Source organism: Fusarium mangiferae (assembly GCF_900044065.1).
Source record: "Fusarium mangiferae strain MRC7560 genome assembly, contig: FMAN_scaffold022, whole genome shotgun sequence".
Classification (NCBI taxonomy): Eukaryota; Fungi; Ascomycota; class Sordariomycetes; order Hypocreales; family Nectriaceae; genus Fusarium; species Fusarium mangiferae.
This window is the reverse complement of record NW_024573942.1, coordinates 160121-183875: the sequence shown is the minus strand read 5'-3', so window position 1 is coordinate 183875 and position 23755 is coordinate 160121. Positions and strand designations below refer to the sequence as shown.

Here is a 23755-nt window from a genome sequence, read left to right as displayed (position 1 = left end):
AATAGGGATTTGTTCTTAACTATCGTCCCAAACTCCAGACGTAAGAACACAACGGACACGTGATCCTTATTTATTCCGACTTAGCATCTACGTGAGACTGGGTTGGAGGCAATGACCAGTTGTCTGTGTCCAGCCTGCTATACGTAAGAGCGGGATACTTCTAAGCCCTATGCTAACTTGTGGGTTTAAACTGCATGGGCTATGAGACCCGCATGTCGTCAGATAACCATGGAAGCATAAACGTTGCCGCCACTAGATTATGACAATTGGCAGAATCTGCAATTCAGGATCCATAATCTCTGAATTTCGAAGCCATGGCTGTTTGGCATCTGACGGAGTTCGTCATACAACTATCAGTTTCTACCTATCTTGATTGTAGTTTCTACGTCCTAAGACCATCTATCTGCTCTTTGTCTGATCATAATCACCCATTCAACCGCCCTACAAGCCAACCTAAGGGTTGTTGTCATCGATGGCCAGATTCATGATATCATGGACGCAGTCGCGATACATCCAGACAGAGTACACGAAGCCTCGGCTTGATCTCTCTTGTCTATCCACTTGGAGAGTCCGTAGCTGAATCGAATCCAATTTCAGGAGCTGTTTCGTAGCACGCCAAGTGTGCCGAGCGGGACGTCACTGCATATCGTTCGCGGAATGTCGTAGATCACGGCAAGCATAAGCAACTAGACATAAGAGTCATAGACGAAGAGTTTCATTGTCATGGAGGTACTCGGGCTATCGCTGCCTTTGCCACTATGCCTCAGATCGAAAGAAGGAGTGGCATAGTTCCTGGAGACTTCTTCTGCCAAGGATCTCTGATGCTCACTCGAGCCTTTTGGTAAGTTCGAGTAATATCGTGACCTTTTTTCTATGACACGACGCGCAGAGCGGACAAATCTCAGAGCAACAAAGCGAAAATGCTTACCCCGACAGCGACATGGAAGCAAGTGACCCCGAGGAGAACACCACTCTCATTAGAAGCAAGAAGGACTTGAAGACTCTGGACACAAAGCAGACCTGCCTACAGAACCTGGCTACCTTGAGAAGACCATTTCGACACTGCTTCAAGTCCATGGCAACAACGATCTCGCCCACTTCACGATACCCCATCGCCATCACATCCCTTTTCCCCACCATAATTTGGACGACTTCACGATATTGCATGCGTATACTGTTTACTTTGCAGCTGGATTTGATCCATTCGTAATCATGACCTGGCCGGTGTATTCGGATAAGATAGCGAAAAGGACTGTCGTTCCGGCATCTATCACAATTTTCCCCTTTTCAATGTGGGTGATGGTACCCGTCTCAAGCGCAACGTTGTCAATCATTGGCGGTTGTCCGGAGATAGTCAGTGGGACAATATGGGTCGTTCTGGAGATCGTCAAACAGCAGAATCCTTCTGCTCGCAGGAGGTTGCCAGAATCTTCTTCGCGACGTATCTGTCTTTTGATTAGTGCCTTGTTTTTATGAACACATATTTGAGAGGCACCTTTTTGTTTCCGACCAAACCGTTCCACAAAGCCGCGCTGGACCGCACAAGATCGATTCCCGGGTTGCATAGTGTCGACACTCCTTTCAGATCACTTGGCTTCCAAGTTGCTCGTTCTAGGCCTGACACCAGGGTCGCGAGGGCATGAGGTGCAATGCCCAGTGGCTCCTGAATCCGACCTGCCATCATTCTCTCGTTTTGGCAGCTCCAGTCGTTGCAAACAACAGTGCTGTGAATCTGTCTCATTCAATCATGTTGCGTATCTCACATCAACAACTTCGCCACCCCACGTCAACCATTGGTGTCGATGTCACATGACTAACAAAACAAGTCGTGCGAACAAATGATCCGCCGCGTCTGATCAGCGCGAAAAACATCTGCACCAGCAAGAACGAAGTTTTTGAAAACAACAACTATTTACAGCGCCGCAACATTGGTCCGATAAGTGAATTGGATAGCCCAGTGCTGGTCGCATTGCCCAGTGCTGGCCGCATTGCCCAGTGCGATTCATGCATCATGGCGTCCCCGTGGCCCCAGGACGAAACTTGACCCACTGATTACCGAGAGCACGCCACCAATTCGAGCAAATATCTTCTAAAAGCTCTGTCAGCCATCAACGATGGCGATGGCCTACACGTAGCATCTCGAGGCGTTCGGGACGCACTCATTGGAGCTCTCACCCTCATCGTCAAAATGCAGAGCACGCCCGATCTTCGCCACGTCTACGAAACTGTCAAAAATGATCAAGCCGAAACAAAAGCCGCAGCAGAAAGTTTCGCGCAAAATACCAACAGCCTCAGAAATGACCTCAACAACATAAGCACCAAAGCTCAACAGGCCATGGAAGAAGTCCAGCACAGCTTAGTGGCGTCTTGGTACACGGCGTGCGCACTAGCTAAATGGACATGGACAACTTTGAATTCATCAGAAATGGAATCCTGCAGGATAACAAGCCTTTCATACCCACTGCGGAGATCAAGTACATAGGCTGGCTGACGAGATCTTCGCTCACCAAATTAGCATCTTCGGTCGTAGTTGAGTYTACGAGACCAGAAGACGCAAACAAAGTCATCGATGAGGGCCTCATCTGGCAAGGCGAGGTGTTCCAATGTGAACTCTATGACAGACAGTGCCGAGTGAGACAATGCTTCCAGTGTCACAAATATGGCCACATAGGAACCCAGTGCAAGACAACGATAACATGCGGCTATTGCGCGCAAGAACACGCGACCCGAGACTGCCCAGCCAAGAGCGACAGGAACGCCCCACGAAAATGCGGCCGCCTGTGGCGCATCACACGAAGCCTGGAATAGCCAGTGCCCTACCAGGAAGCAGGAGATCAACAAGGCCAAGGCAGCCACTAAATCGAGACCCAGATACCACTTGGAACTGGAAAGCTTCATTCCCAGGATCACAACCGGAACTAGGGCACGGGGCCGGCAAAGCGAATCGGACCCAATTGCTAGGACGGGACGACCCATCCTGGAACAGGGTCGACTCCGGGACATCAACTCGTCCCGAAGCAGATCGCCAACAAAGAAGCAACAAAAAAGAGTAAACTCAAGTATCGATCAGCCAACACCAGATGGCCCGGAGAACGAGATCATCGTAAACTTGAACAGTCAGAGGCCTAGGCGAACAGCCGCTCCTTCCAGGAGAGCATTAGAAACACTGGACGCCAATAGATAGATCACACAGCACAACAGCCAGCCAATGGAAATCGATGGTCAAGAATGTTAATAGAAAACATGCTTACAATACTACAGTACAACGTCCAAAAATCAAGAGCCACAGTCATGGCCACGCTTCTACGAGATCCCAACATAGGACGATACGACACCCTCGCCATCCAAGAGCCCTGGAAGAACCCGTTTGACATAACAACTCATCATCCAGCCAAGGATCAGTTTCACTTATGCTACCCAGACAAGCTCTATCAGGCAAGCACACAAAGGTGCTGTATGACAGTCTCAAGAGACGAGAAGCCGACGTGTTCGCACAACTCCGTACAGGAATGGCGAGGATCAATAGCTACTTATGCAAGATAGGCGCGGCCGAGTCGGACATGTGCGAGTGCGGACGCGCACCCGAGACGATGGAGCATTTTCTCTTCMGATGCGCAAGATGGGAGACGGAGCGCGAAGTGATGCGACAGGCCGGACAAAGCATGATGGGAAACCTTTCCTTCTTTCTCGGTGGAAAATCGGCGTCGGAGGGGCCCAAATGGACACCTAACCTAGAGGCAGTGCGAGCAGCAATCAAATTTGCAACGGCGACGGAAAGATTGATCTGAAGGGGCAAACGGAACATATTGAGCATTGATTTCATAGAYACCTACTAACACTAAACAGCCTCGAGTTGACAGACCATGCTTCAGCTGCTGGAGATAGGATGCTGAACACTTGGAGATATTATTAGTTGGCCTTCAAGCAGGCCTGTCAAGCAGAGTCAAGTAAGCGGGGCTTGGAAAGAAATGGGCAAGAAGAATGGGGCTTCACCGGGTGGTGTGGACGACAGCGGAGAAGCGCAAACAGTTTAGCGTAGCTACTGGCCCTATAAGATTCGTTCTTCTGGGCGTAATAAACTCTATCTATCTATCTATCTATCTATCAGGGATTCGAGAAGGCACTTTTGACAGGGATCTTCATACGAACGGAGTCAATTAGCCTGGCTAACGGATTGTTGACACGCTCAGAAATCTTAATCTTAGTCTGCTAGCATGGGACAAACAGACGATCTCATTTTGCCGTGCCGTAGATCAATCTCGTAATATGTCATTGCGCCTCTGTTATATTATGTCACTTTTTCGTTCGGAGGGCTTGAGCTCCCAGAAGTCCCATATTCGGGCACACGATGTACTGGGCTAACGAGTCTATCCCTACGCTAGGCACAGAAAATGCTCTCGGCTATAGAAGGGTCAGTAACAATACGTTTCGAGTAACGATTGAATATAGAGTTGGAAAACCTCTGTGAGATGGGAAAGGCGTACTCTCCTAACAAGGCTTCACACGATATACTAGCCGCGCCTGAGCACGGGCAACGGGTTCGATAGGACGAGCTATTTGCGCCGATGATGTGCTGGATAAAGTGCTGTCTACTGGCGCGGTTGGAAACAACTGAAAATCCGAGAAGAAGACTAATTTCGTGGTGTGGATAACCGATCTTTCGTTAGCCAATTTCATTCTGTGGTTACTGTCTAGATGGAACTTTTGTGGTCTCAGACTCCCTCGGATGAAAATGTACATAACATAACCTAACGTAACCCCTAGCCTTAACAGATCACCCTGTGTGAGAAAAATGTAATTCCCTCGAGTTTATCACGTCATAACGTCATGAAGTATTCGCTCTGATATTGCGTATTCTTCATTGAACGCATTGCTATCGTTGGGAGATGGTACGCCAGAGTCCGCTTGAGGACAGTACAACGGGAGACCAGTGAGAAGTGAAGGTAATTCATTGTCAATCGCAAATTGATACCCTCTGTAAAGTCTCTTTCATTTGGAAGCCATGCTCAATCGTGCCCTACAGATAGAAGTAACAGAAGGGAGAGCCTCCAAGGGTATCTAGTGCGTCATCGATGGTGATCTCGTCGGCATTAACTCCCATGTTGAGGGGATCAGATTTGACGGCGTCTCTACTGGGAGGCTGGTTCAGGATAGTGATAGTACCAGCAATGTCTTGAGACTGCTTGGGGTGGAGAGCCTGCCAGATCCAGTAGATGCGGTCGACCATGGAGTGGTGGAGGAAGAAGATAGGATCATTTGGTGAGGAAAAGAGATCGGATGAGTCGCCGCCCATGACAAAATGACCGGCGGCGTGGATACCCAAGAATTCATCAGCAAATCGGCCCTGAAACTCGTCCTGCATGGACTTGATGCTCTGCGAAGCTTTGCCGAGGGTAATGTTCCATAGGTTGGGCAGAGTCATCCACTGATCAATGGCGTAGTGGCTTAGATCGCGACGGAGACAGCGGGGGTTGTATCCAAGAGGAGTCGAGGTGGCTTCCATTCCATCCATACCAGGAGAAGGGGGACCGAGGTTGGCGACAGCGCCAAGGAAGGGACCATCCTTGAGACAGCCGCCACCGTTACCGCTGGGAATGAAGATGTTCTGCATGCCGGAAAGAGTACCGTCGTGCCGGACGTACTTGCCATCGCCGCTCATACTGGTCTCGGAACCGTCAAAGATAGGATTGTTGGCAAAGTCGCCAGTCTCGAACCAATTCCAGTACTGTAGTCAATTGTGAGCTTGCGATTCGCAACGGTGATCATCGAAAATATGTACTCACTGGCTGAGTGCCCTTGTATCCGCACTCATTTCGGAGAGCCTGTTCAAAGGCCCAAGTAAAATATCGATGCCAGGTGAAGAAATTGCCCTGAAGCAATGGTCAGATGCAATTGATGACTTCCAAAACAACTCTTACTGTTCCGTGGATGCTCAGAGTCTGGTTGATGTGGACAGCTACAAAATCATCGTATCTTGTGCGGGCACCAGGTGCAAAAGCCGGATCAGCCTTGGAGGGTTTCTTGCGGAGGCACAACACAGCGTCAATGAAAGCGCGTCTCTCTCTCTTGGAAAGGGCTCTCCTACATTATCGTTATATTGGGGTCACGACACGGTGAAAAACAGTAAGGAGATAGACTCACCAATCACGGCGTATGAAGGCATTGAAAATTGTGCACTTCTTGGGGCCGGATCGTCTATGGAGTTGTGCCTCAACATCCTTCAGTGCAGATATCGCCTGAGTGTTAAGGTCCAGCACAAGATCACTAGTAGAGTTCTCGGCGGATGAGGCCGCAGTGAGCGACAAGACGCCGAAGAAAATATTGAGTATTCCAAAGAAGTGCATAGTATACCACTTTCGCATTTGGTCCTAGTGATTCTGTGATAGACAAAGAGAGAGAATGATTAGGCAAAAAACAATAAGAGTTGCAACCAGTTAATCTATGCACGGAAATACCGGAAAATCAGTCCGCAGCCGAATGCGGCACAAATTGGAATGCACATTTTCGCAATCCTTGCCACCGCCACACCGGAGCAAGCCCCATTAAGTGATAATATTGCCTCATGGCTATTTGTCACCGATAACGGCGGTCCATGTCCAGGGCGTAAATCTGGCAGGCCGAGCCGGGATGATCGACCACATTAGCCAAGCACAATCCGCTCAATTGCAGAATTGGCGCATGGGACACCCAACACGATAACCTGGTGCGAATCAGCACAGGTTTCGGTTGGTAGTGTTATTGTATGAAATACGTTCCTACTTTTGGCGACACTTGATCACTAAATCCAATTTCTCGGCGTAGGAAGATGCACCATAAGCGACATGTATCTCGTACGATCTATCTGATCGAGCATTTGGACATGAGCAGCTAAGATTTAGTGGCAATCAACAACCAATAACCAGCAATACCCTAATGGGCCTTTTCGCGGTGGCGGATAAGTGGCAATATGCAATATGCAGTACGGAGTATTCAGGGGGAACTTTGACTTCCAGGGTGCAGAGGTGGGACCACTAATGTGCATACGAGAGATCACCCACTAGACGACCTTGACTGGAAAGAAAACTCAGGACCATGATCCTAAACAACAAATAGACTTTGGTAAGTTAGTAAAAATTGAGCCTAAAGGAACTTAGGATACCTTTTAATCAGTTTATGTTTGGCACCTTGTATTACGGTCCGGTGTTTTCTTACTCCCCGAGGCTGCTACAATGCTAGTCTTGGTGTTATCGTGCTACAGACTGGAATGTGATCTTATCACACGTGACTGTTGACATCTCATCGTCTCTGAACCCTGCTTGTAATTAACTACTAACACTCAATGTACCTTTCTTTCTTGACTCTTCAACATTTTTTCTTTTCTTTTTCCGATTTTCGTATGAATAACTTTCCTGATACCTACAAGATGGCAGCTCCTCCAATTTTTGTGTTAAACACAGACCCTAATTGGGTAGCAGAATCCCAAACAGCATTGATCATAGGCATCATCGCCTCGGTGAACCTACTGGCACTCGTTGTTGTCGCCGCAAGGACTTATACCCGCCTAGTTATCTCCAAGTCCCACGGCGCCCAAGATGTGCTCATGGTTCTAAGTGCTGTAAGTTTTCGCGGACAGCTCGTCGCTTCCAATCAACATGCGGTTGACGCATGTCCTCAAACAAGTAATCACTAATCACCGCATCAGTCCACAGGGCTTGTAGGCACAATTATCCTCTGCATACAAATTCCACACGGGCTGGGTAAGCATGCAGATACGATCGAGCGATCTGACTATGCCGCCTTTGGCAAATACAGCTTCATCCACACGGTTGTCTCACTTCTTGGAGGCATCGGTCTTCTCAAAATCGCAATTGCCCTCGAACTTATTAAGTACAATGGTAATTCATGGCGGTGGTACGACATTGCTTTGAGGTGCCTGATTGGTTAGTTCTCCCCTCTGGCTTGTTGCCATGATCAACTGTGGACTAAGCAGATTTGTGAAGTGTTTGTCATCGCATACACATTTGAAGCATGGATGTCGTTCATTCTCTTCTGCAGACCTACCGCGAAACAGTGGGACAGCTCTCTTGAAGGGTCTTGCTACCCAGTGTCAATGTTCGTGGCATTCGGTCTCGCCAATTCTGGTAAGCAAATCGTCAATCTTTCAGTGCTTTAGAGCGGATTTTAGTTATCTTGATTTTTCGAATAGCCTTCAATATCTTTACCGATGTCGCATTCGCTACCTTGCCTATACCGATCGTCTGGCCCTTGAAACTGCCGCTCAAGACGCGTATTTATCTCATCGTTGTATTGAGCCTTGGCTACGTGTACGTACATGTTTGGGCATCCCGATATTTTAGCGTCACCAAGCTGACCGCTCAACAGTGCCGTTGCAATGGGTATAGTAAAGGCTGCTTCGCAGATTAGGTATGATCCTGCGGGTGATAACACATAGTAGGTCAACACAACCACCCAAGTTAAGCCATTGCTGACTCTAGGATCTCCTTCAGCCTTTACGATGTTCAATTCTGGGGCCTGTAAGCGACCACAATCATGTTCCTCCAGCTCGTGAACTTACGGTTTGATAGCCTACAACTTCACGTTGGTACCATTGCTGCTTGCGCGCCCTCTCTCAGGCCTTTAGTCAAAAGTATTCTGCAACTAAAGTCACTGACACCCGCGTATGATAACACAAGCTCGGGACAACGCCAACGCAGTATGCCTCTCTCTCCCTTGGGCGTGGGTAGAGTTACATCTACTCCAAGACGGGGACAGCCGCACTTTGAGCTGGATGATCGCCGCGACAGAGAGCTCAGAAGTAGCAGTCAGGAGGCAATCTTGGATGCAAACAGCACAAAAACACGATGAAACAATGCGGAATCAGAAAGTTAGTCCACCAATGAAGTAATCATATGCGTCAGATGGTATTGCGTTGCTAGTAGACAGCGGTCGACTGTCATTTTTCGTGGGCTTATCAAATCACCCGTACCGTGATTTTGATACACAGTAGCTAACTGTTGATTGAGTCTTGATAAGGACTCAACAGAGTTCATTTGTTACTGACTCATACCTGTGAAGAACACGGTACATGAGCTAGCACATCGTTGCGCTTGAGACAGAATCTGCGTTGACGACCTGGTGTTATTGGCTTGCTCTTTCATTTTCAACAGCTTCACGTACGGCGAAGAAAGTGACTATGCATGACACGAATCCGCGTGATCGCATGGCAAGGTTACCTTGACAGGAGACGCAACCCGCTTGCGGGCTGCCCAGAAAGAGCCTTGAGGAGCGAAACTCAAGATGAAGTTTGGGCAGGGGAAAATATTTTCTGCGGATAACTGCAGGCTATGTGTAATGCAACCTCAACAAGAAACTAGCTTTTTGTGTTATTGAGGTTAACACCCATTACACCTAAGAATACCCCACTCCTTTACCCGCACCATCTTCGTTCTAGCCTTGCTTGCCTCTACTTGACAGGCTTGGTTGAAACACGATGTTAATGGTTACATCGGGTCTTGTGAAACATACCCCAGAAACTATAAAACAACCCTACACAAAGCAGAATTCTTAGAAAAATGAATTTCTGAAAAGCTCTTGGTCAGAAGATTTATATTCAGCTCATTTAACAACAGAATCTTAGAATCTACAGGTTATCACTTATTGCAAACGTGGCGAAATGTCCAGTTTGGCTTCAGTCCCGTTTCGACAAAGGAGTTGAGGGGCTGAGTTTCAACAATCCAGCCCAGGGAGCCTGGTCACCGCCGTGTCCGAAGACCGTAATGAATCTTCCTTCGCAGGTGTTAATCTTCGTGTCATATTGCCTTTCATGTAAGAGCACGAGGCTAGTTGTCGCGCAACGTACAATCCTTTTGCGGCAATTGTGGATTGCCTATCACAGCTGTTTTGCAAACACTTAAGTCCTAACTTCACAGAATGAGAGATCCTCATATGAGGTTGTTACTAATGGCGTGTATTGGAGGGTCAAATGCGAAATCAGACGCAGTAAGTCAACCCAAGAAGAGAGGCTTGAGGCTGGGGCGGTGCAGGACGGGCGGAATGCTGAAGGAAAGATCACGAAAGAATGAATTGGAAAAATCGCAAGAAAGAGAGCATATGTAAAATAAGACGCCAGAATGGCAGGGGAACGGTAAAAATACAAATTGGGTTACCGCCTGAGTCGTAGAAAATGTATGAGGACTTGAGGACTTGAGCACAAACGCAACTTTTTACTCTTTATGAGGATACTTCTTTGGGGGATGGCGATTGCGATGCGGCCCAGTCTCGCGGTCTGAGATTGGGAAAGGATGTCAAATGATGCTTGACTCGTCAGTGTTGGCCGTGGTCGGCGGAGAGGAGGAATGAAAGGGGGAATTAACCGGAGAATCTGGGCTATTTTCTGAAATCGATACATGAGACCAGCCTTCTGTAGGCTGTAGAAGCGGTTTCCTGTAGGAATTCCCTGAAGCGCTGACATCCTCAGAGCCTCGTTGCCTTTTAGAAGGAGTGGACGGAGGAGCCCGGCCTACCCAGCGTTCGGATCGCTTCGAAGTCGGCGTAGAGGATGGAGTCGGCGTGGCCATGGGGACAGCAGCAGGTCTCGGCAGGTAAGCCGGGTCAAGGGCACGGAGGGCCAGCTGATTGGTGTCAATGGTGCGACCAGCGACTTTGGCAGTGATGCTGAGAAAAGCTCCCGACGGCGGTATCTTGACTTTTTGCCAACGCTTGGTATTTTCTAAGAAACAAGCGACAGAGAACGCAACCGGAACTGGCTTTGAGGTGTCATAGACTGGTGTTTCGACAGCGAAACAGCGGTGCTCTGAAAGGTCAAGAGTCTTGTCGCTACGAGGTGGCACGAAGTCGATGATGGTCACCATAGGGACACCACTGTTCCGGCAGGTGTTGTCGATACTCGTCAAAGTCAGACACGTCTCCCTGGTATATAGGGAGAGTCAGTTGGATCAAGGTTGGGTACCAGACAAGACAGGACGTGCCTCATCAAGCTGAGGGACTGGACACTGATTTCCAAGGGCCCGTCAGTAACAAGGTAGTAGAGAAGCGACCATCGGCACAGAAGAAGGCGTTTGACACATAGAGGTCCCTTTCTTCTCGTGTGAGATAAGCATGAATGCGAGTACGAATGGGCTAGACGTTGACATTAGGATTGTAGAAGCTGCTCTCCTCGAAAATGTTGGCATAAGGATGTATTTCCACGTAGTTAGATGCGTTGTCCCGACTCGGGTCGTCTGTGACGGTGTCGACGAATTCGCGCAGGTGGAAGGTGTTCGAGAAGGTCGTTTGAAGAGACATACTGAACGGAAGTTGAGAGATAATGATTGGAGACGTGCCACATCTCGTGGGAGGAGCGGGACGGCTTGCTATAAAGAGAGGGATTCCAATATGTTTGGTAAGGGAACTTTGGTCGGGTATTCAGAGCATGTGACAAATGTCACGTCGAGGTATTAAACGTGAACCTTGTTCTCACTATCAAGCAGGTGCTTAGTGAGTGTGACACAGGGTCGACCTACAGAGTGATAGCCGACGTTACTGCCGTTCCAAATCAAGAGGGTGCTGTGGTTGCAGTCCGAGGTGGGAAAGACTCCCAAAGCGTTGTTGGGCAAGAATTCAGGGGTTATTTGAGTTTGAGTCGGAACGCGTCCTGCCGTAGTCCGGCTGGAGAGAGAGACGGATAGTTCGGGTGTCCGGGACGGAGCAATGAACTGAGTTAAATGCGCGGACATCAGCATTAAGACCCTGGGGGTTAAGTGGCCTGCGATCTCTCGCATTATGACAGAACCATGGTGATAGGAAAGCGAGTAAACATAGGCCATGATGAAAATCGAGAGCCTGTCTGATCTGTTCCGTAGCCTGGATGCGCGGAATCGTGAGAATGTGGCACTCGCCGGCTTGGGGATACGCACATCGGCAGATATCTTCGAGGCCACCAGTACGAGCATTTTAGTGACCAGAGAATTGCGGTATGTGGCGGGACGGTCGATAGTCCGGGACTGGCAAATATGGGCATTCGGACGTCGACTGACATTCTAGAGGCGTTGAGCGGGGAGAACGGCCAGGGAAGTGGTGACGTGAGCTCACAGTGACGTCATCGTCCTCATCAGATGTCGGGGACCGTGTCATCGGGTCAAAGCCAAATTGTTGGCGGCGCCAAAGATACAGTAGGTAACGGGTCTCAACAGCAGTCAAGGCATCGGAATGAACTGAATAGGTCCGGCCCTCGCGGCAACGACAGTCCGCTGCCATGCAAACGTACCAGAACTGTAGGGCGCCAGGAGCGGAGCCAATCTGAGGAGGCGGATGACCTTGCCGACGTGCTGCGTGTATTGGAGGAAGAGTTCACAGAAAAGGAGCGGCTATCCGATGACCAGATATGGTGTCTGCCTGTGAGCCACAAGAGAAAGGTGAAGACGGTCGAGGAGTTCTATAAAGCGTTCCACGACGTGAGAACGCTGCCGGTCCTCACCTGTATGTTCTGTTATCGTAAGCATAGCAGAGCTGAGTTGCAGTATGCTGATTGGGACTGGTGGGTGGCAAATGCCATCGAAAAGCGCGACGGCTCACCTTTCAAGTGCGTTCAGTGCTTCCCTGTAGGACAGAAGATTCTCGGGTGCGCAGACTGCATGAGACACCTGGGGAGAGGTGCGTTATTGGCAACAGCACGGCTGCATACGTAGTTGGGATGCGAGCACGTGTTTCCTGACGAGCTGAAAGCTCTCACGCCGGTCGAGGAGAAGCTGATTGCGCTGAACTCGTGTTGCGGCTTCATCACCAAGCACAGCGTCTCAGATGGACACAGACAAGGAGTGACCTACCCGAGACATGTGAAGGGACATATCACGGTGTTCCCAAACAACATGCAGGAGCTAACAACGAATGTCCTCCCACATCCGCTCTTGAAAGTCATGGATGATGTCTGTATATCATGGCAGGGGCAGGAGAAACCAGCGCCGAGTGACCTGTCAACGTTACTATCGGTGCGACGTAACGCCGTTGAGGAGGCATTACTGTGGCCCAAAAAGTACAATCCGTTGTATGCCGACATCGAAATTGACGAGGCGGAATTGGATAGTTGGGATGCGCCGTGTCACGGAGTGCCTTCCCCAGTATTTGATCGACTGGAACGGAACGAGCCTTCGGCGAGGGAGAAGATGCAGACGGCGCACATTGCCCCACCCGAAGAGCGCGATATAGACGGCCATGAACCGGTAGATATCCAAGAGATCATGGCATCTTTAGCCGAAGGCCTAAGCACATCAGGAGAACCAGAAGTTGATGACTTCACCTCTGATGAGGATGGTGACGATTGGGTCGGTGATAACAGAAATCGAGTGGACGGAACAGAATCATCCGACATGTTCAGCTTAGACGGGCGCCTAGATATCCCAGAGGCGGAGAAGCTACGGTATCTCGTCGAGTCCATGGGTGAGGTGGGGCCCGGGGAGCATACACATGGAAGTACCTGGAAAGGGTCAGCCAAGGTGAGGCACGGGGGTGCCGTCGAGCATTACATCGTAATTTTTCGTGGTGAAGTCTTTGCAGATTCCTTTGACACCTGGTTTCTAGCCAAAACATTTCCCAGCTTGTTCCCGCTGGGCAATGGCGGTCCCCGTGAGGCCGAAGAGTACTCCAAGGATGCGGCAGGGCCAGTGCACCCTACTTTCGAGCTGGAAGCCGCTGAGCAGCACCTCGTATCGTCCCGGAACATGGGCTTGGAGGCTTGGCTGAAAATGGTGATCCAGCGACACGGCGGCCGCTTCGCAACGCATCCTGTCTTTTCCTTTCTCGTTTTCAATATCGGCGTGCGGTCTAGAAACCGCCGTGTGAGCATGGCAAGCATGCGAAGGAGTGATTTCCCGGACGTAGAACATACCATCCAAGACTTGACCGCGTTAAGGCTTGAGAAGGCGAGGGGAGAGCTAGAGGCTTGCGGTAAGACTGTCGATCCAGACGTCAACCGGCTGCTGAGGAACCTGTCACTTTACGGCCACCGTCAGCCGATGTCAAGGGAGAGCCGGCTGACGATGCGGCGAAAGATCAAGTCCCTCATAATTCGGTAGGGCATCCCCACCATCTGATTCACGCTCAACCCAAGCGATATCACGAACCCGATAAAGCTCAAGCTGGCTGCATACCGTACCCGTGAGACAGGCGGAGCCGAAGAATATCTAGGAAGTCTTGATCAGGCGCACAAGAGGGCTCGACTCGCGGTATCGGAACCCCTCAGCTCGGCAATCTTCCTCCATCGGGAGATCTCCATGTTCTTCCAGTACTACGTGATAGCTGGGAAGGATTCGGTACTCGGGCGGGTTAGCCAGTACTATGGGGCAGTAGAAGCCAATGAAAGGGGCGCGCTCCACCTTCACGGCCTCCTCTGGCTGCAGGGTAATATGTATTTGAGTTCCCTTCTCAGCGACGTTCAAGGAGAGGAGCAAGCGGCATATCGGCAGCGAGTGACCGAGAATGTTGACAGTGTCTTTACGGAGGTTCGTTTATAGCACACCTGAGGGAGGCACCGGCAAGTCTCGCGTCATTGCTGTCGTCGCGGAATTGTTCGTTCGTACAGAGCAATCCTATCGCCTGCTATTGATGGCGGCGTCCGGCACAGCGGCCGCAAACATCAATGGAATCACTATCCATTCCGCTTGCAGATTTTCTAAAGACACAGTTGTGAGAGTAGGCCGCGCCGGTGCCCCAGATGGCTTCGCATCGCCTGGCTCGGCAGCTCTCCGCATCGACGAGCAGACCAAGATGGACTGGCAGGAGAAACAGGTCTTGATCATAGACGAAGTCAGCATGCTGGGCGCTCGGACGCTGCACGTCGTCAAGGAACAGCTCTGCAGATTGAGAGAGTCTGCTTAAGACTTCGGTGGGATTCCGCTAGTCATCTTTTGCGGCCTTACACCAGTTTCGTCCTGTGCAGGAGCGATCAATCGTCCTCCCCAGTGCCTTTACTACCTGGGAAAGAGATAATGGCTTCGGCATAAAACAGAGGCGGCAACATGACACGGCTCGCGCCCTGTGCAAGAAGTTCACCACAATGGTGCTGCTAGATGAGCAAGTCCGTGCCGCGCAAGATCCGCGACTACGTGGGCTCCCGACACGCATTCAGAAAGGGGAACAAGACCAGTCGGACGTGGAGTACCTAAATAGCCATTGCTATCAAGAAGGCAGACGGATCCCATGGAAGTCAGGGATCACAGTGGTGACGCCGCTCAATAGAAACCGTTGGAACCTGAACATCGAAGCAACGCTTGACTTTCGCAAGCAATGTCAGCGGCAGGTTCGGATATTCATCTCCGAGGAAGAAGCCATCACGATGTTGGATCAAGGCGGCGACAGTACCATCCCGGTGTCCACCATCTTCGTGTTCGTACCTGGCATGCCCGTCGTCGTAAACAAAAACACCCATCAAGGTCTGAAACTGGTGAGCGGCGCCAGTTATACGGCCCAGCACGTTATTTTCGACAAAGCTCACCCGGGCCACCAGACCGACGCCAATACCGTGCTCCATTTTGGCTCACGGGCGGGGATACTGTTGGGGTCAAGGACGACGAGAGACTTCCGCTTCATTGGTATGCCCCCCGGTACGATCCTCCTGACGCCTACGAGTGTCAAGATAGAGTGCTAAAGGAAACGGCCATGGCAGCAAGTCGATGTCTCGCGCAGAGGGCTGCYATGTGCGCCAGCGTTTGCATGTACGGACTACAAGGTGCAGGGAAGAACGTTAGATCTGRTGGCRCTGGAGCTGCGAGGGACCAGGACCACCAACATTGATGGCCAGGCGGTCCCGAGCCAATGCGACCCTTATAGCCTGTACGTACAGCTGTCGCGGTGCAGAACGCTGGCCGGCATCATGCTTCTTTCTAGGGCGCGAGAGCATGAGGCATACAGGCGAAATTCTGTACAAGAACGACGCATAGTTATAAAGCTCTATATAGTGTCAGCGCACGAAAACAAATATCACTCTTGAAGCAAATGCATTGGTTATCCACGCTAGCTCAAATTAAACTAAAACTAGCATAGGACTTTGGGATGGTATATGCGGGCCATAATATGGAGTACATGGCTGCGACTCAGCTGAACGATTCGACCGGCCCAGTCCCCAATAGATCAAATTATCCTTGTATGAGCACGAGCTATTCAAGTGCATGTGGCAAATTATCATGGTTCTGTGGATGGGGACTCGAGGTAAGGGGTCAAAAAGTCAATCACTTACACTAAAATCTGTCGATCTCCAACCACGCCAAGCTCATTAGATTTGATACTAACTCGCGCTGTTAGGCAATCCTTTCCAGTAGTCACAGGATCTATTAATTTATCAGAAGTTGGTCTGCCCATGAGTGGTCTCTAGAACAGTCTCGTCTCTATCGCTGTGAGTGGCTGGATATTTACTTATGATGGCTAGACTGACGTGTTATCTATCTGGTAATGTATTTAAATCAACACTTTCGCGCCATGTCTGATACATCTCGTCAACGACTCTGGCGTACTTCACTGAAAGGACTCATCATGGTTGCCATTAATTCCCTTCTCTTCTTGCTGACTTTGGGCGCGGGGGCTGTTGCTTCTGCCGCAAATCCTTCTTTGGTCTGTGCTACGGACCTCGGAACCAAGTCTGTCAAGAGCATTCCCACTACAACATCCACCACCGTAAAGAAGGTTACCATCATCAAGAAGGTTATCCGTAAGGTCAACATTATTGTTGTTCCTATCGCCAAGACGACCACTGTCTTCACCACACAATTTGTCACCGTGACTACGACGGCTAATCCTGACACCAAGACCGCTACTAGTACTATCATTTGTGAGGCACTTATTTCACATTCACTCAGGCTCTTGATTCTAATCTTGTTATCTAGCCAAGTCCACTCTAGAGAGCACCAGAATAGCCACCGCCACTACAACAAGCACCAGCACAACGACTTCCACCAGATTTATTACTTCGACGGTTGCAGAGCCTGCCGGTTTCACCGCCATCCTTGACGATCCACTTTATGTAGCAAAGCGAGATGCTAAGAAGGTTGGAAAGCTCGAGATGCTCTCCGCTCAGGCTTCTTCTCTCTACCCTCAGCGTGTCAGCTGCGTGAGGGAAGTCCCTTCTTACTCTACCAAGATCGTCAGTACGACAGTGCAAGGAGGCCGAACCACCCTCAAGGCCGCAACTAAGACAAAGGCATCGACCGTTACTACTACTATCACCTCTGTCGAGTATCCCGACGATGTCAGCACCACTGTGACAACGACTGTCAGCGATACTGTTACTGATTACACGGATTTCACCACGACAATCTCCTTGACTCAGACTGGTAAGTCCTTTAGCCCCGTCTCTTCTCTGCCGCACATATTGATACGCTATCTTCTCAGTCACGATTGAGAACCAGGTGCCCCAGTCAACCATTTATGACGCATGCAGAAGCGAGAATATCCTCGTCTCAGCCAATGGAGGAGGCCGCGTTGTTGCTTGGGTCGATGTCACGTCTGACACTATCCCTACTATTTTTGGTGACGGCTACACTCCTGCCGCATGCTGTGCGGAGTGCGTCAAGCGATCTAACTGCCGTATCGGCATCTTGGGTAAACTGTCCGGTTATGACTTCACTACAAGCACTACGTGCGCGGTTTTCCTCGCTAGCGACACGTCCAAATGCGCTGATGGGCAGCAACCTTTGTTTGCTAGATATGTCACGACAAATAACTCGCCACTGCAACCTCAGTACATCTATAGTAACGGGCCCTGTGGTCAGCTCAAGAATGGTGGCGATCTCAGCAACTACTAACGCGCTTGGTCCTTACAGCCTTGTCATCATAGAAAGCTAGATCTTGTTTGGTAGATGAAGTTGGGTAGCCGAAACATACATGCCTATTCTCCATTGGCTTCCCAATCGTAGCGTCCAGACTGATACGCTTCTGTGACCATTATAAACACAACTTATCTCAAGTCACCCGACTTTTCTCCACAGACGCACCATAAATCGCCGTCACCGTGAGGTCGAAGCTATTGAAATTGTGCAAAGCGGCGCCGACTACGAAATACACTTCCAGAATGACAGATTGCTCTGGCTAACCATTTTCCTGTCTACTCAAATATGTCAGTTCATTCTAGTTACTCTATTCAAATGCGTCAATTGAAGTAGTTTGCTTTGGCTTTGCGTCATAAAATCAACGTCTTCTCGTCATCTATCCACAAAGTCTATTCAGGCCTATTCTGATCATCACTCATACAGAAAAAGCAGAATGTGTCGCATGAGTCCGTGTTTTTGTGTGAATATAAAACTATGGTTGTGCTCATGATTGAAGTGTCAGGGACATGGCTCTCAGTAGACTGGGATATTTAGATGAAACTCTGAAATGTTGCATCTCAGAAAAAATAAGACATATTCCGCAATGACTTGGACGTGAAGGTCCTTACCATTTAGCTCAAAGGATTTCTATACTTGAGGTTGGAATACCTTTGGTTCTAAGATCACACTGCTCGTATATAGGGGGAACCGTCTTCGTATATCATGATGCAATGCGTTATGTGCATACTCCCTTAAGGCGTATCCGAGACGAAATACAGAAAACGAAAAATAAAAATGTGAAACAGCATGCCATAAGCGCCAGTCATGGACCATAACGCTCAGAATACGTTCAAGGGAATAGCCCGGGCTAGACATTCAAGTGAGGCAGTGGCCAGAGTTACCATGACAGACTAGCGACGAGGGTCAATTAAACGGTTTATTTTAAGGTATGGAAATATCCATGAATCAGCTAAGCTCATATAGTTGTAGAACAGAGAGAAACCCAGTGAGTGACTCAAGCTCATATCCGTAGACTAATCGTAGAATCAGAGCCAGTAGGTAGTATTCCTGGTACCTTAGCCCATTATGTTTGAATGGCTCCGACAGGAGATTGTGGACTCTCACAACGTCAATTCGATTCCTCAGCGGTACTCCCATTTTGTCTCAGCAACATTGCGAATCTAACGCCAGACAACAGGTTGTGCATTGCGTCTCTTAAGTGCTTTGCTGAGTCAAGATCTCCAGTACTCAGTGGCAGATATTGACGAGTATGCTTGTAGTTCAACATTAAATGAAGTGAAGCGTGCTGATACTGGAAAAAGTTGATGGAGCCGGCTGGACACTCGAAAGGAATTTGTCTTAGTTGGCACCTTTTGTATTGTATAAAATCGCCTTGGGTGATAGTATCTAAGCAGTTCAAGGCAGTGGACGAGATTATCGGATGGAGTACACTTCTCGACCTATGAACTATCTGGCCAGCGTTACTATCAGAACGGCAGCTGAGCGAGCCTCACAGAGTAATACTCAATAATCCGGACTAGCTTTCCTCTGATGGCAGTAGAGCCAAATTTTCGATTATGTATTCTTCAGCCGTATTTTAACACTAAGATGATGGATTTCAGCACATCAGCCAACTATTAAAGAAATTACTTGGTAATACAAAAAGGTTCACAGAATCCTGATCACGCCTACGCTACTAGTAGATGCAAGTAAGCCAAGAAAAGAAACACCACCACCAGCACAGAACACATTTTTGAAAACGCGTCCAGTTTTGAATTCCCTACCTGAGTGCAGCGGTAGAGACGAACCAATAGGGCGATTGGGCAAGATGATGCTTTGCTTTGCGACCATTTTCATGACTTTTGGTTGACTGGTTCTGGATTACCCGGAAGTAGACCCTACCATAAGTATTTGGAGGGCCTGGTAGTTCTTGTGAGCAGATGATGAATGGCATTTCATGAGGTATAGCGCCACTGGGATCAATAGGGTTCCCAAGAGAAGTTACAAGAATCGAAATTGATACTGTTGAAAAGGGGCCTTCTCCTGTATAGCTCCACATCCCTAGATAGCAGCTTGATCAGTATCTCCTTAATTCAGCCACATCAGAATCATCTAATAGCTGGTAGTTTCATTCTGTCATCTCTTTCCCAACAACCTGAATCAATATACATTGACTTATCCACATGTCCTGCTGCACATCTGTTGAATATGGGTAGGCGTATCACGTGCACGGGATGCTTCAGATTACGCGCCAAAATGGCGACGCGCTCAGGGAACAGATTTTCGTCAGAACATAAGATGAATATACCAATTTTACATCCATAAACCGAATACACGTAATGTCTGACAACATCACACAAAAAGCTCTCCACCATCTGATCAGCGCTTCACTTGGGAAAGTGCTTGTTAACTGTTTCTTACCTGTAACCAGGTCAACAAGGGAAATCTCATGTAAACCGTGATGGAAAGTAGTTTCTTCTCGTAGGCAGCCGGATATGGAAAAGGTGAGATCTTACCTCGTGGTCACACCAGAGCCTCTTTGGAGCCTCAATGAAAGCTATTCTTGTTGCTGGTGCAAGACGCCATCGGGGCATTTCGTCTCTTTATCTTCTAGTGCCTTCTATTCATAGCCATACAGAAATTCTTCGTTTCTCCGAGGATACGACTAAGGGTGAGTTGCTGGAAAGGCACCAGTGACCCACGTTTTGATGGCGGCCGGAACGGTCCAGGATAAAACCCACCGTGAACACGAATGTCCTGGGTGTTACCCTTAACTGATGTCGTTTTTGATACTAGAGGGGGACTTTCAGAGACATAAAAAGATTGATTGGTTCTGATTAGATTAATTTCTTTATGATTGTCGTATTTGCGCACCAAGAACACTCTCCCGTGTTCGTTAGGAGAGCCAGACATGTTTAGGAGGAAGTGGATGATAATAGTGGCTGTAAACCCAGAATTAGGAGCGCGTGAGACTTTTGATTGTTTATATACTTTAGCTCCTGCTAGGTGTTTAAACTGATAAACAAAGAGGTTACATCATTTATGGCTGGCCTTTAGACTCTTCGTTGACTGACTACTGGTGCTTAGCTCTTCGAGGCTCCTTCTTTTTGCGTTTGCGGGATGGACTCTTGGCGAGGGCTACCTCTTTCGCTTCTTCGATTAGGAGATCCATTGGGACACTGAATTACTGTTCATGGATTTTCTTGATGGACTTGTCCGGAATCGACGTCCCAAATTGTTCATTTGTGTCCCTGTCACGACACGCAGTTGGGGACTCTCGATAGGAAATAAGAACTACTTGATATAATGCTCACCATAACTCTGATCAAAGCCAAAACTCTTCGAAAAACATCATTGTGTCTTGATCTAGTGCCGCTTGTTTGGCAGACTGTCTACAGAAAAGCAAACCAAGCAGAACCAGTCGCCCATGCACGATTTTGATGAAGAGGCGAGCCGAAAAAGTTGACGCCCAATCCAGAGTCACAACGATTATGATGGTTATCACGGCTCTATCGGGAGTGAGATTGATGACAATCAAGAGACGTTTGCGTGTCAATTTTACAGAAGATACTTATTTCGCTTTTCAGAGTGCATGAACGTCAGGCTGGTCACCATATCAATTGCGAAGCAACACCTCAAGAGACTGCACGTATCAAGGTCATCTTGCTCAGCATGCACAATCGGGAGACCGTCAGCCAATTCATCTTTCTGTCACTTCATCTATATAATCTCTACTCGGATGAGCAATTTCGAGTCCCCGATCCCCCCTGTTGCCGTTTAAATGGCAGGACAGTGGTCTGATGATGTTTTTCCTCCAGAGGCATCATATCCATCACGAGAAGCCCTCCTTGCAGATACTAACAAATGGGCAAAAGCTAGAGGATATGTCTTTGTGACGAGGCGCACGATACATACGGCGAATGGAAGATTACACATACACTTCAGCTGTGACCGCAGCTGAGGGAAATATACACCGATTCCTGATTCCAAGAGGAAGAGGAAGCATACCACTCAACGCACGGGATATAAGTTATCACGATAGGAAAAGAGAGCCTCTGAAAGAGAATATGGAGTCTTCGACATCGCCCTGATCCCTCATATTGTGAACATAATCGTGAGCCTACCACTGGAGATGGTGTTGCACGTACAACTCACCAAAAGCTCGCTAATGAAGATGTCCTCATGATCAAGAAGCTTACTCTTACCGGCCTTGAGCAACGCCAAATCAAGACCTACCTACTACAGAATACAAGCGCATTGTTCTTTGGCTCGGACCTCGCGAACTGTATCTCTCGAGCAAAGCAGGACCTTGCCAATGGACAGAGCCACATGGTTGCCCTGCTTCAACATCTCAAATCAAAGGGCTTCTGGTGTCGTTACCTCACATCTGAACCAATTTGTTACATCTCGAGATGAAGGTATCCACACCCCGCTTGAGACACATACGGAGAACTCTAAGGCTGATCTCTTCGAGGCTTTCCAATCATCAAGCTTGTTATCGCAAATCAGCTAACCTCACTGAAATCTACACGGGCTTTGGAACAGGCAACAAGACCTACATGGCGAGCTCACATATTATCAGGAGCTCTGTACAGCCAAGTCCGCGGTTATATGACCATAAGGCATCTATCATGGTCGATATACAGCGAGAAAAGGTAGGAGAAAGTCTCCCTCAGTGCACCGGGAGTTTCTTGAAGACTACAGGCATACCTTGTGCTGGCGCTCTTATGCCACTGATATAAGGAAACGAGTCCTTGTTGACGAGCCATTTCCACTCACATTGATATCTCCAGCGATCTGGGATGCCGCCGCTTGTATTCGAGCCTCGTAAGGTCGATGAACACTGTGAAGCCTCGAAGTTACAGACGGCATCGAGTACATGGCGAGATTCATTTGCATTCCAAGCAGTTGAAAAGGCGCTACTTCCTTCAGTGCCTAGGAAGCTACAGACCTGCTCTTGATGTCATAAGCAAGGTCAAGACAGAAGATTAAGTGCGTGCCCTGAGAAATATGCTGAAATAGCAGTAGAGCTTGGTGCTATGGAAAGAGAATAAGGTATAGCTATAGAGGAGGTTATGTATACACTAAGCAGGTTTGCATATTCTACTGCGGCTGCAAGCACAACACCACAGGCAGACCGCCTCAAGCCCTCTACTATGTCCAAGAAGGCGTACATGCTGTATATGCGAAGTGTAAGGAATCTCGCGAGGCGTGGTTCAACCAGCAGCTTTATACTGAGAGATTGAACATTGGAGGAAATGCAGAGCTGGATTGACGCCGATCAAAGATGTGATGATAATGTTTACGGTCAAAGAGGGCCCCTTGAAGCAGAGGGCCCTGACTATATATTCCGGTGAGGACCTGCAAGTCGTATGTTATCACAACTGCATGGGAGAGGCGATATGAATATCCCAATGAGATCACCAAGCAGTCAATCAGCGTGATGTCAAATGAGATACAAAGGAAAAACAGTCAATTGAGAACTACTTATAGATAGAGCGAATTTCAGCGAATTGAATGGTATTTCTATTGTCACTCGATTGCACTTCTACGGAAAAGGAGCTAACTTTTTTATTTCGTGATAGTCACAGTGATGGGGAGTCAAAAATCGTCGATGCTTGCAAATCAATTATCCCGGTCGGAATGCTAACACTTACAACCAGCCACCGTCATCTGACCAGGATAATATATATATCATTAAGTCGGGAGAGAAAAGCTCAATTGATCGATATGTGCCTCAATACCTCAATCCGTTGAGCTCCAACGTTGTTGGTAAGTGACTAAATGGTACAGGGTCGGATGTGGAGAATCGCATCACACATTCACCGGCGGATGTCTCAAGTGAAGGAATCATGCATTTCCCTACAAGCAGATTATAACCTCAACACAGCATATAACATCAATGTAGCAAGAGATTTGAACAGGTATATATACCAATAGATACACATAAGTAAATAACCCCAGATATCCTCGACACCCTCTAC

General features: G+C 48.6%; 6 protein-coding genes across 6 annotated transcripts; 2 read left to right on the top strand and 4 right to left on the bottom strand.

Annotated features, from left to right (window-relative positions):
- Window positions 1-1178: 1178 nt before the first annotated feature.
- Window positions 1179-1681, bottom strand: FMAN_14186 (uncharacterized protein; the record flags this gene model as incomplete). The annotated part of the gene is made up of 2 exons (XM_041825571.1): window positions 1179-1445; window positions 1496-1681. The coding sequence occupies 2 exons, from the start codon at window positions 1679-1681 to the stop codon at window positions 1179-1181; spliced, it is 453 nt and encodes a 150-aa protein (XP_041690938.1).
- Window positions 1682-5017: 3336 nt separating this feature from the next.
- Window positions 5018-6362, bottom strand: FMAN_14187 (uncharacterized protein; the record flags this gene model as incomplete). The annotated part of the gene is made up of 4 exons (XM_041825570.1): window positions 5018-5725; window positions 5784-5870; window positions 5919-6081; window positions 6142-6362. The coding sequence occupies 4 exons, from the start codon at window positions 6360-6362 to the stop codon at window positions 5018-5020; spliced, it is 1179 nt and encodes a 392-aa protein (XP_041690937.1).
- Window positions 6363-10283: 3921 nt separating this feature from the next.
- FMAN_14188 (uncharacterized protein) lies at window positions 10284-11283 on the bottom strand (the record flags this gene model as incomplete). The annotated part of the gene is made up of 3 exons (XM_041825569.1): window positions 10284-10908; window positions 10986-11074; window positions 11125-11283. The coding sequence occupies 3 exons, from the start codon at window positions 11281-11283 to the stop codon at window positions 10284-10286; spliced, it is 873 nt and encodes a 290-aa protein (XP_041690936.1).
- An 809-nt stretch (window positions 11284-12092) lies between these two features.
- Window positions 12093-14850, top strand: FMAN_14189 (uncharacterized protein; the record flags this gene model as incomplete). The annotated part of the gene is made up of 4 exons (XM_041825568.1): window positions 12093-12630; window positions 12703-14029; window positions 14084-14441; window positions 14497-14850. 4 exons carry the CDS (start codon window positions 12093-12095, stop codon window positions 14848-14850), a joined length of 2577 nt encoding a protein of 858 aa, XP_041690935.1.
- A 328-nt stretch (window positions 14851-15178) lies between these two features.
- Window positions 15179-15502, bottom strand: FMAN_14190 (uncharacterized protein; the record flags this gene model as incomplete). Its single annotated transcript, XM_041825566.1, has 1 exon — window positions 15179-15502. The coding sequence occupies one exon, from the start codon at window positions 15500-15502 to the stop codon at window positions 15179-15181; it is 324 nt and encodes a 107-aa protein (XP_041690934.1).
- Window positions 15503-16446: 944 nt separating this feature from the next.
- FMAN_14191 (uncharacterized protein) lies at window positions 16447-17768 on the top strand (the record flags this gene model as incomplete). The annotated part of the gene is made up of 3 exons (XM_041825565.1): window positions 16447-16795; window positions 16851-17297; window positions 17356-17768. 3 exons carry the CDS (start codon window positions 16447-16449, stop codon window positions 17766-17768), a joined length of 1209 nt encoding a protein of 402 aa, XP_041690933.1.
- Window positions 17769-23755: the final 5987 nt, after the last annotated feature.